The 15,451-nt window shown below is 41.6% G+C and overlaps 1 protein-coding gene across 10 annotated transcripts in view; it reads left to right on the top strand.

Annotated features, from left to right (window-relative positions):
• Positions 1-15,451, top strand: part of LOC126214866 (poly(rC)-binding protein 3) — a 524,736-nt gene that overhangs the window by 472,260 nt on the left and 37,025 nt on the right. For 7 of the 10 annotated variants that reach the window (XM_049941511.1, XM_049941510.1, XM_049941503.1 and 4 more), the window contains one exon: positions 606-884. In XM_049941511.1, the coding sequence (XP_049797468.1) occupies positions 606-884 (279 nt within the window). The remainder of the gene's footprint in view (positions 1-605; positions 885-15,451) is intronic. The other 3 variants (XM_049941512.1, XM_049941509.1, XM_049941508.1) reach the window with 1 other exon arrangement.

Genomic DNA, 15,451 nt, shown 5'->3' with positions numbered 1-15,451 from the left:
TGGTTCGCGGGAAGAATGACTCTCTGAAAGCCTCCGTGCGCGCTCTAATCTCTCTAATTTTACATCATTTACCAAAAGGCTCTAAATAATGAACCAACAACATATCACATTTTTTCTAATTGGATTCGCACTGCCTTTACTACTTGCATTTTGTCTTTAATTTTTGTAATTCTTGGAACTGGGAAGTTCTTAGTTTTGTTTCTACTCTGTATTTGGAAAATACTTTCTGTAAACTGGTGTTGGGTTTTGTTGTAGTGTGTGTACAAATAAAACAGGTATATTACTGTGATGTAAAATTGTAAAAGTATGGCATATAGACTGCAACAAACCTTAGGGATGAAGTTGCACAGGGTTAACAGAATACGCGGCCAGCTTAAATTGTTGTAAGCATACTTACTGCACAGACTGTGTCCATAGCTTCAGGAACCAGGGAGAAAGTTGTCCTAGTAGTGCAGAATCTTGTCACTATCCTGTTGTCATATGCAGTTGCTGTTCGCACACCCTTCCAGCATATTGCTTTGACAAACCACAACAAACTCTGAATGCTGCTTGTCCACAGTTGGAACACTATCTAATAACACGCATGTTGGTCTTTGAACCCCCAGTGGTGTTACAAGTTCCAGGAGATGCAGGGTGGAGGAGGGGGCGGTTCGGGCATCCCCCGACCTCCGATTACCCTGCGGCTCATCGTTCCCGCCTCGCAGTGTGGGTCCCTCATTGGAAAGGGTGGCTCAAAGATCAAGGAGATACGAGAAGTCACCGGAGCATCCATCCAGGTAGCATCGGAGATGCTGCCAAACTCGACGGAACGTGCTGTCACCATCACGGGTACCAGCGAAGCTGTCACTCAGTGCATCTACCACATTTGCTGCGTCATGCTTGAGGTTAGTTTAAATTTTTTTCTGTAGTTTCTATAGTTAAAACATCTGTTCCACAGTTAATCACAGATTTTTACTGACAGAAAACTGGCGTATTTATTGTGACCTATCTGTTTCTTTCAGGAGGAGGGTGTCTACTTTTGTATCACTCCCACATTGTCAGTAGGCCATGATATGTGAAAGTGTTACTTTTATTTCTTTTTTTATAGGAGAGGCATGCTTCCTGTGCCGATCATTTTTGAAACAAGTTAGGAGACTCAAAGCTGGGTTCACTCACTGAGCAATTAAGTTTGCTAGCTTTGTTTAGCTAACAGCGAATATTGAGAGTAACAATGAGTAGAAAATGTTCACAGGTATGCAGTCTGCCAAGAACAGCAGCTGTTAAAGTAAAAGAAAGATAGGAGCCCACCCAAAAAAAAAAAAAAAAAGAATTATCTACTATTGGTAAGAGAATACTGCAAGAGTGAAACAAACACCTTTTTAATCTCGTCATGCCCCCTGCATTTGGTGTTGTCCTGCACTTCGTAAAAAAATGTGTGTTGAGGGGAGAAATGAGAAAAGCAGTAATTGTGCTAAAAATCATAGGCACCTTCCACATACAACTTCTTTTGCTAAACAGCAGCTAAGAATACTCCATTACAATAGCAAATGCATAAAAACAATAATTCAAGCAAATTCATAGTACAGGGCTATTACAAATGATTGAAGCGATTTCATAAATTCACTGTAGCTCCATTCATTGACATACGGTCACGACACACTACAGATATGTAGAAAAACTCAGTTTTGTTCGGCTAAAGCCGCACTTCAGGTTTCTGCCGCCAGAGCGCTCGAGAGCGCAGTGAGACAAAATGGCGACAGGAGCTGAGAAAGCGTATGTCGTGCTTGAAATGCACTCGCATCAGTCAGTCATAACAGTGCAACGACACTTCAGGACGAAGTTCAAAAAAGATCCACCAACTGCTAACTCCATTCGGCGATGGTATGCGCAGTTTAAAGCTTCTGGATGCCTCTGTAAGGGGAAATCAACGGGTCGGCCTGCAGTGAGCAAAGAAACGGTTGAACGCGTGCGGGCAAGTTTCACGCGTAGCCCGCGGAAGTCGACGAATAAAGCAAGCAGGGAGCTAAACGTACCACAGCTGACGGTTTGGAAAATCTTACGGAAAAGGCTAAAGCAGAAGCCTTACCGTTTACAATTGCTACAAGCCCTGACACCCGATGACAAAGTCAAACGCTTCGAATTTTCGGCGCGGTTGCAACAGCTCATGGAAGAGGATGCATTCAGTGCGAAACTTGTTTTCAGTGATGAAGCAAAATTTTTTCTTAATGGTGAAGTGAACAGACACAATGTGCGAATCTGGGCAGTAGAGAGTCCTCACGCATTCATGCAGGAAATTCGCAATTCACCAAAAGTTAACGTGTTTTGTGCAGTCTCACGGTTTTTCTTCTGCGAAAAAAACATTACAGGACACGTGTATCTGGACATGCTGGAAAATTTGCTCATGCCACAACTGGAGACCGACAGCGCCGACTTCATCTTTCAACAGGATGGTGCTCCACCGCACTTCCATCATGATGTTCGGCATTTCTTAAACAGGAGATTGGAAAACCGATGGATCGGTCGTGGTTGAGATCGTGATCAGCAATTCATGTCATGGCCTCCATGCTCTCCCGACTTAACCCCATGCGATTTCTTTCTGTGGGGTTATGTGAAAGATTCAGTGTTTAAACCACCTCTATCAAGAAACGTGCCAGAACTGCAAGCTCGCATCAGCGATGCTTCCCAACTCATTGATGGGGACATGCTGCGCCAAGTGTGGGAGGAACTTGATTATCGGCTTGATGTCTGCCGAATCACTAAAGGGGCACATATCGAACATTTGTGAATGCCTAAAAAAACTTTTTGAGTTTTTGTATGTGTGTGCAAAGCATTGTGAAAATATTTCAAATAATAAAGTTATTGTAGAGCTGTGAAATCGCTTCAATCATTTGTAATAACCCTGTATCTTCCAAAGATGCAGTGGGTATTGACATTAAGGATTTGCAGTTTGATCAGAAACACAGGCATTGTTGAGCTTGGGAAGTTTATAAACACAATTTCTTTCTCCTAGTCACTACATGCGTGGTGCATAAAGTATATCTCAGCTGGGTGACTGGATTCAAGATTTTCTGTCCGAAAGGTCAAAGTTTGTAGTAATTGACAATACTATCTGGTGTTCTTCAAGAAAGTGTAGTGTCACAGGCCTTCTGCTGTAGCTAATGTATATAAATGGTGTAACAGACAATCTGAGCAGGCATTAGAAGATAAAATGCAGTTGCAAAATGATTTAGACATGATATTTGTTTGGTGCTAAGAGTGGCAATTGACTCTAAATAATGAAAACTGAGGTAATTCACATCTATATTACTAAGCAACTACCCCCCGAGAACACCCCCCCCCCCCCTCTCCGCAACTCCACCAGGGAGCTTGCCACTCTGTCGGGTTCGTGCTTGGCTACCACAGGGCCCCAGCCTTTCCAGCATCTTTTCCCTTCTGTGCTGAATGTCTGTCCTCTTGCTATTCTTTTTCCACTCCCTTGTGGAACGTGTCTGTGTTCTTTTTGGAATGTGTCCTGCATTTTCAGTAGCCTGATATCAGAGCATTCTCTCCATTGTTTTTCGTTCTTTTTTTCCTTTCTTTGTTCCCCTTCTCCAATTCTTCCTCCACTTCGGTATTTATGGTTTCTCTTTTTCTTATTCCTTCCGGTTCACTCCTGAGTGACGGCCCATGCGTCTGACACATAACAGGTGACTGGGTAATGACGTAATTCCTAGTGTAGGGTTTGCACATTCCCCCTGTTACAGGCCAGGCCCATGGAGGGGTGATTGCCTGAGCTGTTATCTTCCCAAATCACCGGTTGGTCCCTGTGTCAGATGTTCGGAAGGTGTGACCTGAGGTGTGAACAATCACCTAAGGAGGATAAGACCTCCCAGTGGGAAAAAACACATCATTGGAGACCCTGGCAACCCTGAGGATTTTCTCACAATGAGCTAACCATCATCTTCACAGTCTACGTCCACAAAATGTAAACAGAATGAGAGGCTAACGATTTAGAGACTCTCCCAGCTGCACCACGGTTCTTCGTGGTCTCACATACTGAACTGCCCGTCCTTTGCTACGCTAATTCCATTTATTGTCAGAGAGGTGTTGATTAAATTGCTAACCCTGTGAAATCCTGCTCTCGTTTATGTACTGGCACTTTGCTTTTGGAGACTACTACTGATCCTCAAGCACAGAAACTGCTTGCACCTTCTCTCATCCACGGCTATCCATTTCGTGTCAAGGCCCATAAAACACTGAATTCTTCATGTGTTGCTGTTTACACTGGGCTGCTTGATGGTCTGACAAAGGCAAAATCCAAACGTACCTCTGATCAGGGCATCATTGCAGTCCATTAGATGAGAAAAAAGTTGGTGCATCCTTGGCGCCCACATGCTCTCTTTTTCTGACATTTGATATAGTAGTGCTTCCATCTCGGATCAAAGCAAGCTATGAAGGAATCACAGTTTGACCGTACATACCAAACCAGATGCGCTGCTGCCAGTGTCATCGTTACAGTCACACACAAATGTTCTGTAGATATCTGGCTACATGTGTAACATGTGGTGGGGATGTTCACGAGGGCGATTGTCCTCCTCCTCCTTGCTGTATCAGTTGCAAATGATGACAGTGCAGTCTCCTCCCGAGATTGTCCCATGTATCTCTAAGAGCGGGCCGTCGAGGAGATCCGGGTGAAAGAAAAAGTGCCTTTCCTGGTTGCTCGCAAGTTGTTGGCTAGTCTTGAAAAACTGCGTTTTACCATCCAGCACTTACGGTATTGTTCTTACTACATCTCGCTCCAGGAAAGACACTGCCACACAGACATGCAACCTCAAATTCAGTACCGCGGCTGTAAAATAGAACAGTGTCACTGTAGCATCCCCCATCTCCTCCTCCAGCTGTGCAACAAGCTGTCAAACTTACACCTCGCAGGACTAAGTTGCCTGCTACACAACCAGCAGTCCAGAAAGAACACAAGGAATACTCCCACGAATACATTTTATGTCCCTCCAGTCCACAAACATCTGACTTGTCATCTGCCACTCGCAAAGGTTCCAAGAAATTAAAAGCAAATGTTCTTCTCCTTTGCCAACTCAGAGATCCTCTTCAACGGTGTAGCCACGATACCCTCACCCAGCTGACATCCGTGCTGCCAGGGCACACCGCCAACCATTTTTCTGCCTTGGACTCGTCAGACCGACAAAGGGAGGGTTCTAATATCTCTGTAGATCTCGTGGAGCAGGATCCACCAGCCTCTGCGCCCTCTTGCAGTTAGTCTTCGAAGGCTGGCACTCGGCAACCTCCGAGGTGACACCTCTTCCTTTTTCCCTGCTCCTGTTTCCTCGTCATGTCTCGTTTCCGGTGGAACATTCACGATCTATGATTCTACAAAGAGCAATTACAACTGCTCTTGAAATTGCAGTGTCCACTTGTTCTTGCCTTCAGGAAACAAAATTGAGACCTCATGACCGCTTTGACCTCTCGCAATTCTGTCTGGTCCAGACCTTCCTGTGGAGGATGGCATTCCATCTCGTGGATGAGTCAAGCTGCTCATCCGGAATGATGTTCGTAGTCAAACCATCTCCCTGACTACCCAGCTTCAAGCTGTTGCAGTCCACATTTTCCTTTCTCACTTCACCTTTTCCCTTTGTACCATTTGCATCCCTCCGTCATTCTGTGTCACCAGGGCATGCATCCCTCCGTCATTCTGTGTCACCAGGGCATGCATCCCTCCGTCATTCTGTGTCGCCAGGGCAGACTTCCTCCAGATTATTGGATAACTCCCTCACCCCTTTCTGCTGCTCGGTGACTTCAATGCACACCATGCCCCTTGGGGTTCTCCCAGAACCTGTCAGAGAGGCGCCCTCATCGTAGACCTTCTCAATCAACTTAACCTCATTTGTCTTAACACAGAAGCCACTCACATTCCTTTCAGGCTACACACACACACACACACACACACACACACACGCACACAGGCACACACACAGGTTCCCGTGTGGACCTCTCCTCCTGCACTGCTCAGCTTGCCCGTTGCCTCAAGTGCTCTGTTCTCTCTGAAACATACTCTAGCGACTATTTCCTCTGTACCTTGTTTGCTGACTCCTACTCCACCTACGTGCACATCCAGATGGGAGCTTTCTAAGGCCGACAGGAGGCTCAGCTCCTGACTGGCAACCTTTCACGTACAACATTGCCCCAGGTGTGATGATGAGGTAGAATACCTTATGAGCATTAGCCTTACCACAACAGAATGTTCCATTCCTCGCACTTCATCTTTACTGCACTGTGTCCCGGTCCTTTGGTGGACTGAGGTGTGCCACGGTGGGATTCCTGCACCCAGATTTGCTGTCCGAATTTTTGACCATCAGCCTATGATGGCAGACTGCATTTGCTACATAAACAGTTGCGTGCACAGTGTCATTGTATAAAAGCTAGCTGGATTTCATTTGCTAATTCTTTTAACAGTTCCAGTCCCTTTTCCGTCGTGTGGGTCAACCTCCGTCGGCTCTCTGGAACCGAGGTTCATTCCCCAATTTCTGGTCTGACGGTAGCAGATGACATCGTAGTGGACCCTGTTGCTATCTCCAACACCTTGGGCTGCTATTTTGCATAGATGGTCGCATTCAGATGTTGCAGAACCTTTCTCTTGTGGGCAGACTCTTCCTGCTTCATATGTACAATGGTAACTGGTCAGAGGGCACATTTCCCCACATGCTGGCATGAAGTCACTGTCATAACCATAATTGAGCCCAGTAAGGACAAACACGTTCCTTCTAGCTACTGGTCCATTTCTCTCACCAGCTATTGTTGCAAGATGATGAAATGTTTGATTCATGCACGATTTGTATGGTGGCTCGAGTCTCGCAATTTCCTAACAAGTGCACAGTGTGGATTTTGAGTGCACTGTTGTGCAGTTGACCATCTTGTCACTTAGTTAACCCATGCCATGAATGGTATTTTGCAGAAATACCCGACTGTGGCCATGTTTTTCTATTTGAAGAAGCCTAAGACACTTGCTGGAGGACTGGTATCCTCCTTACTGTCTACATATGGTGCTTCCGAGGCTGCGTGCCCCGTTTCCTTCAGGAATTTTTAAAAGACCACAAGTTTTCAAGGTACGTGTGGATTGTCCTTGTTGGACATCTTCATCCAGGAAAACTGTATGTCCCAGGGTTCCATTCTGAGCGTCGTCCTTTTTGCTATTGCCACTAACCGTGTTACCTCCTGTCTTCCACCAGGCATCTCTGGCTCCCTTTTGGTTGACGATTTTTGCCATCTATTGCAGTTCTCTACAGACCTGTCTCCTTGGGTGGCAACTTCAGCATTGTCTCGATCTCTGTACTCTTGGAGCATCGGCAATGGCTTTCGCTTTTCCACTGACAAAACTGTTTGTATGAATTTCTGGTGGTGCAGTTGGTTTTATACACCGTCTTTACATCTTGGCCCTTTTGCTCTGTGTTTGTTGAAATTAAGAAATTCCTGGGCTCATGCTCGATAGGAAACTTTCTTGGTCCTCCCGTGTGTCTTATTTGGCCACCCCCCCCTGTACATGATCCCTCATTGTCTTGTGTGTCCTCAGCGGTGCTTCCTGAGTAGAGGATTGGACCGCCCTCATCCATTTGCACCGGTCCCTTGTCAGCTCAAAACTAGATTCTGGGTGTTTAGTTAATCCATCTGCACGTTTGTCGATTTTACGCCGTTTCAATACAATCCGTCGTGGCAGCCATTTGGTCACTGGTGCCATTTACACTAGCCCGGATGAGTGCCTGTAAGCAGAAGCTGCTGAACCATGCTGTCATACTGCCGTGATTTTCTCCTCAGCGGACACACGTGCTGTTTGTCTGCCATACCTGGCCACCCATCTGATGCATCCTTCTTAGATGACTCCTTTGATCGCCAGTGTAAGGAGTTCACTTTCAGCTCATCTGGCAGCTTAACTTCACGCTGCCTGCCACTTTCCCAATGGATGTGAACCATTCGCCACCTTGGCGTCATGTGGCAGCCCATGTTCATGTTGGACTTCACTCTTCCTAAGGACACTACACCAGACTCGATCTATTGCCGTAAGTTTTTCTACATTCGTATGGAATTTCCCGATAGTACCTTTGTGTACACGGAAGGCTCTCGGACTGACCGCAGTGTCGGGTGTGCCTTAGTTGTTGGTACTGACAGATTTTTGGTACCTGCTTCCAGAAAACTGCCCAATAGTTACAGCAGAACTCTTCATCCTGTATCAGGACACACAATACATCCGGAGAGACAGGCTTTTCAATTGTGTCATCTGTTCAGATTCTCTTAGTGCCCTTCAGAGTCTGTGTGCTGTACACTGTCCATTCCTTAGTGCAACGGGTCCTGGAAAGTTTTAACTTTCTCACTCTTGATGGAGTGACTGTGATGTTTATATGGGTTTCTGGTCACGTTGGTCTGACTGAAAATTAGGCCGCTGATGCTGCCATAGAGTTCTTCCATTCCCTCCAATATAATCCGTGTTGTCGTCTGTCAGCAGGTGGTATCACTTTGGCATCACCACTAGTCTTCCCTTCATGGGAACAAGCTCCTGAGAATTAAACTCTCCCAGTGGTTTGGCCAACTTCCTCTCAGCCCTCTCACCACAGGATCATTATTTTAGCTAGGTGGCATATTGGACACTGTTTGTTTAGCTGTCGCCATTTAAGTGGTGATCCTCCACTACTTCGTGCTCATTGTCCTCAGCCTTTGATGGTTTGCCATTTCCTGACAGTGCACTTTTTAAATAACATATGTTCTAATATATGTTTGCCATCTGAGTTATCGGCCATTTTAGTGAATGGCACGCAAGCTGTCTACCGTGTTGTACTTTTTATCTGTCGTAGCAATATGGCGGAGTATGTTTAATCTTTAATTCAGGACTTCCGTTGTGTCTATGGCATCTTTTAAGTACCTTTCTCCAAGTCCCTATTGTTAGCTGTCTTTCCTTCCCTCGATTGGGCTTAACTTGTAGTCGCTTTTAACCCCTTTCTGTCTTTGTGTTCTACGGTTCTGACATAGGGGTGTATGACCCTAGTTGTTTTTGTGGCCTAAAGCAAAATGAAACAAAATAAAACCAGAACATGGTACCAGTTGCAAGGGCAGCAAAAATTTGGTTCTAAGTGTTTTCCATAATGATTGATTGAATTTAAAAATTTTAAATGCTGTCATAACCTACTCATTAAGAGGTATAATCTTATGTTAAATGTTTAACACAATAAGATGGGTATTACAGCTAGAATCTGTGTTTGTTTTCAGGCAGTGTTAGAGACAATGCACAAATACCTGGGTTTTATTCATCCAGTATTTAAGAATGAGAGCACTCGACGACTTCCAACAAACCTCAACGATAATTTCAAACCTTTTTGCACTTGCATGTTTGTCAAATGTTAAACATTTTAACTCATTTGTAAAGCAGACAGATGTTTGAAGCCATGTTACAAATGTGATTTAGATTCTTTAAACAATTACTTTGCATTAAATTTTGGTTACATGAACAAATGCACAAATTTAAAGGCTGTCAGTTCAACTAAATAGTTAGTGGTTACCGATACAAATGATTGATTTATTTGGGAGAACACTTGGAAGGTGGAACAGGTCTACTAAAGAGGCTGCTTAAACTGTGCTCAACTGTCTTCTTCTGGACTACTGCTATGCAATAAGGGATCTCCCAGATAGGGTTGATAGAGGACATTGAAAAAGTTCAAAGGGCAGCTCATTTTGTATTGTCACAAAATAGGGGGTCAGAGTGTCACAGATATAGTATGCAGAACGAGGTGGTAATCGTTAAAGGTGTTTCGTTGTGGCAAATTCTTTTCACAAAATTTTAGTCACCAGGTTTCTACCATCTTCAGAAATACAGTACAACTCTGCTTTATGTTTCCGGAATTAACATTTTCCCATCGTTCGACATTTTTTGATCATTTCCGTCAAATTTCCTATGTTCACAATGTTAATTCGCAACCGATTTTGTGTCAACAAATTTATAAATTTCCTTTGATTTACACTTTACGAAAAAATGTTTGTGGAGAGAAAACTGGCGTAAATCGATGCTGTCATGATATTGGGTGTTGAGTAGTGTTACCAAACATTGTGTGTTTTAAGTTTGTTGACACCAGGGTGCTCTACTCAGCGGATTTGAATCGGTAAATGTCACTGCGTTTGCAGGGGCTACCCAATACTGGATTTTGTAAACCGATTTCCCAATATAACTTCTGGGTGGTCATGTAAACACTTCAAAATCAGTTCTGGAAATCTGCTTCAGATAGCTGGTTATCCAATTGTGCAATTGATTTTCACTCCCATGTAAATGCAACTGATTTTGAAATGTGCTTCGGCTGTCAGGTTTCATCTTGTCTTAAAAAATTTTGGGCTAATATGGATGGAGCGGCTTTTTGTACAGTGGAGGATAAGAAGAAATATTAGACTGAAGTTGTTTGTCTTGTATAATTGAAGGGAAATAACAATTGTGCTGATTCAATCATAACCATATTTATCTGGGCTAGCAAATCCACTTCAGACCTTAACGTGTAAACACGACAGCGAAAAACTGTTTCTGATGTTCAGTTTTCTCCGTTTGGAAGATTTGTCGAATGAAAATGTAGTGCGTGCAAAGTGGGAACAATTCATGCTGCATCTCCTGCCGCTGCCAAGCTCTACTCAGCATGCTGGCTGATGGGAGTAACTATGATCGTTCGAATAAAGATATCGCGACCAATCACAACCATTTCCAAACTATCTATACTGCATGTGCGTAGTTTCAGGATTTTTGTGATTGTCGTGACACCTTCGTTGAATCATATTTAGCGTGTTTCATTGTTTGGTCACTAGTAGCGCTAGTTGACACCTTCACTCACTCTGCATTGCTCAAATGTTTTTGATTTATAGACAGTGCCAGTTACGTATTTTTTCATGCTGGGCAGAACGTTTTTGGATAATGTATCCTCATTTTCAAGTCTAGTATTTACATATGTATTATTTTGTGTGATATTACACATACAAATGGTGTGAATAATACTTGGCATCTGTACGGTTTTCTACATTACTGAGGCGGCACAGTAGCTAATAACCTCAAAAAGACTGTTACAGTCCAACATGTTTGCAAACACCACACGAAATACTTATGTAAATATTTGCAATTAAAGACGAGAAAAATTTCTCGAAATACATCGTGCTAAACATGAAAAAATACGTAACTGATGCAGTGTTTCATTATTATAATAATGAATGAGAGCTGCAGACTTGATTGAAAAATTGATTATGACCTATGAAATTGGTTCAAACACTTCTGCTCCCTAGACAGTTATCGGTTCCAGTTGCATTAGTGGTTTTTATTAATTAATAAATCTTTAGTAGTTAATAAAAAAGTTCCTGACAAAGTGTTTTGATGCTTATTACATATACATGTATCATACATGAAGTGTGAAAATAGCTTAAAATATTACTTTCCACATTTTACATTTTCCTGCATTTTACACATTTTTTTTAAGTGCCTTGAAAGGTTTTTAAGTGGGGTTTCATGATATTTCACCAAATATATTAGCACAACAGTACCGTAATATTTCAGTGTCAAGTCATTTGATTGTACTGCAGTTGAGTGAAACAGACATTCTTCATTTCTTTCTAATTTGGAGACTCCTCTCTGTGCTGTGCATAAAATATGCCTAATCTCTCTATATAAAAGGCAATGTCCTGACTGACTCATCATCGCCTAGCCCAAACTGCTGAGGATAGAAACTTGAAATTTGGCCAAGGTGTTGCTGTTATACTGTAGGCATAATTTAAGAAGAAATTTTCGAAATTCCAACCCTAAGGGGATGAAGAGTCTTTCCAAAAACGTTGCTATTAGGCAATTTTGAAGCTAGGCCTGCAGAAATTAGTATTTGGTTTCTTGGTCAGAAATAAAGAAATAATGGTTTCAGCATTTTTGGAAATTAAACTACTAAGGGGGTAAAATAGTGGGTGAAATTTTTTGAAAATCAATACTAAAGAATTGATAAAGGGTTTTTGAAGCTACATCTCTGACAGTTGGCATAAGATTTTTGAAAATATTTTGTTACATTAAAAACTTCTAGAGCTAAATTTATGATTCACTTCTTGGTTAGATATAAAGCAATATTTGTTAGGGGATGAAGGTGCTTTTGAAATATCACCACAAAAATGCAAAAGGCATAATTAACGAAAGCTTGGTCTCCAGCTATCAGAATCACTTCTTGGTCAGATTGGAAAAGACTTTGCTGCTATGGCCTTAATTAGCATGAAAGGCTCGGAAGGCGATGTAGTTTGTGAACAGCATAAAATTCAATCAAATAAAAACAAAAAAAAGTCTACAGGCCATACTGTCTATGTGAGCGAAGCAGTGGGACCTAAGCTAGTGCGTTAATAAAAGATGGTAGTTTTTCATGATTTTGACTTTTGGCTACTATGTTAATTATCACAATATTTGAATGTATGGATAAACAAAACCCAGAATTGCAAAGCATGATTGACCTTCCTTAAAACTGACAGCATGTTTTGATAGCCCTTTGCAAAGAGTTGTGGCCTTAGTTTCTAAAACAATTACAAAGTTCGTACTGAAATGGTTTTTCCCCAACTTTTGATGATAATCCCACATAATTCAACTTTTAAGTTAGATGAAATGCTCGGACAATGGCTCAGCTGTAGCACGTTTCTTGTGGATGACATAAAGCATCACCATTATGCCTTTTCCTTCAGAGGATATCTAGATAATGTATGTGGCTTCTGTCATTATTGACCAGCTGTAGCTTAAAAGTAGAATCAAGAGAGCAGTAACTAAAGTGGATGAGGACATTTGGTGAAGCATCAGCTACAGCAGGATTCGAAAATATTGCTGTAGAAACTTTATAATTGAATTACACAATGCAGCAGTAAAAACTTTTTTGCTAATGTAGGTGTTCCTGAATTTGAAACTGATAATCAAAACATTTTCACCAACATTGTCATATATACTTTAGTAGTATAAGGCACACTAATCATATGTTAGTGAAACAAAAGTTTCAAACAATAACATATTGAAATATGCACACAACAGACAGGTGCATCCAGAGAACAGGGTAACAAAGAAGCATTTATCACATTCATTACATATTGTATTAGTTGTATGGTAAACCCCCACTTTTGCTCACATGAGGCATTTGTGTGTGCTTACACTGAAGCAGACTGCAATAGTTGCCCATCCTCCGGGCATCGCTTCACATCCTTCAGAATGCAATTACCTGTGTAATGCAGAAGAAAAGAACGTACTTAATTTGGTTCTTTGTTACCATCCTTTTCATTATGAGGTAAAAATGACCACCTCCTGATTTTGCATTTTGAATTTCAAAAACATTGAGCATTAACTGTTGAAGATTAACCACCACCTGCACCAGAATATTGGGCCGTGAAATATTCTGTGTGTAGTCAAATGTTATAATGGCAAGATACTCCCTTTCTTTGCACAGATTCATTGAAGCTGCTGAGTATTGTAAAATATTTAGCTCTTCTTTTGTGAATCATTAATTCTGCTTCAGCAGCCTTTTGCCTTCTCATTAAGGTATGAGTTCTTTAGTTTCTTTTCCAGAAGTTCACATGTACAGCGGGTACCTACCTGAGGCCTCCCAAAACTGATGTTAAAATGGCCTTTAAAGTTTTAGTATAGTACTGATACATAATGTCTACATCAGGATGTTTTTGCTTAAAAAATGGAAACACAATTTTCACATATAACTTTACATCAAGGCAATTTTTCACTTCGGAGGAATAATGAGTCTATTTTCTTGGAGAAGCCTCAATATGTTGATAATGGGCCTCTTAATTTTGGCAGGCTTTGAATTTGCTGGGGAGAGGGCTTCCTCATAAATGACAGCTGAACATTCCACGTGGGAAAAATATATCTAAAAACAAAGATGATGTAACTTACCAAACGAAAGCGCTGGCACGTTGATAGACACACAAACACAAACATACACACAAAATTCAAGCTTTCGGAACCAACGGTTGCTTCATCACGAAAGAGGGAAGGAGAGGGAAAGACGAAAGGATGTGGGTTTTAAGGGAGAGGGTAAGGAGTCATTCCAATCCCGGGAGCAGAAAGACTTATCTTAGGGGGGAAAAAGGACTGTAAGGGCCTGTTCTGTCAGAGAGAATCTAATGAAATATATCAACATTAACAAAACATGCTTTCTTACAATTGCATTTCTCACCTGTTTTTCTTTCCAGAATTTTCACCAGCATATTTCATGTTTTCACTTCCTTGAACATGTGCTCTTTTAATCACCTCACTCTTGTATTCAACCTGATTCCTTTCACCCCTCTTTCATTTAATGAAGTTTACAGTTATCACAGAACTTTAATAAAATAAATCTATCATCCTGCATCTTGTAATTGCATAAGATAACTAAGACCTAGAATTTTCTGTTCTGTCAGACAATCAACTCTTCAAAATGACAAAGCTTATTACTAGAATAAACAGACCACACTGTACTGTGAATGGAATCAACATTGCTGCCACATTAAGATTAGAAACACCAGAACACCAGGAGTTATGTTGTTTCTAAAACTGATACAAAGTTACCAGATGCAAAAGACATAGACAGGGCGATGGATATTATGTTGTTTTTTGTACAGAACGCTGCAGCTACCCTTAAATAAGGCCTGTACACAAATGACAGATTTTGCATAAAATGTGGAGTTACATTGTTTCTAAAATGGCCGATGTATTTTGAATTTTGTCGCCATGTTCTCAACTGTATCGATATACTCTGGGCTAAAATTGTTTCCCAAAACGGTTTGAACCACACACTTACAGGCAGTCCAGGTTTCTTGCTCTGTGGCATTCATTGAATGAAATGTAGCAATTATTTCCAAAAAGGGACCAGCAAACACACCCTTTAAGAACTTTGCATTTGAGAGGTTGTGCAACTTGTAACATAGATAAAAAGTTTGTTTGCGTGGCCATCCTCTGCAGCAAGCACAGAAATACTTGTCTTGTAAATAAAACCGCCTTTGCTTGCTGCAACTTATTTTATCTTTCCCAGACGCATTTCGCCTTTTACTTGCTCTAAGGCATTACCAGTGGGATCTATTACGATAAAGTTTTGTTATTGTTGGATTATCAAACAGTTCACGTTGCAATTTTTCATATAAATAAGTAATTACTTAAGCTTTGCTGTGATCTGCGTTTCCTCTCATCTGGTCTGGAGGTACCACTACCACTTTGTGTGTATGTAATAAAGTGGTAATGCGACCTCCAGCCATATGAGAGGAAACGAAGATCACAGCAAACCATAAGTAATTACTTAATTACATAAAAAATTGCCACATGAACTTTCTGAATAATATAACAGTTACAAAACTGTATTGCTATAGACCCCACTGATCATGCCTTAGACCAGGCAAATTGCATCTGGAAAAAATAAATTACATTGCAATATAAAAAGGTGATTTTATTTACAAAACAAGTACTGTAACATAGATATTTGAATCT

Source organism: Schistocerca nitens, chromosome 12, assembly GCF_023898315.1.
Source record: "Schistocerca nitens isolate TAMUIC-IGC-003100 chromosome 12, iqSchNite1.1, whole genome shotgun sequence".
Classification (NCBI taxonomy): Eukaryota; Metazoa; Arthropoda; class Insecta; order Orthoptera; family Acrididae; genus Schistocerca; species Schistocerca nitens.
Note: the sequence above shows the minus strand (reverse complement) of the source record. Positions and strands in the feature narration are given on the sequence as shown.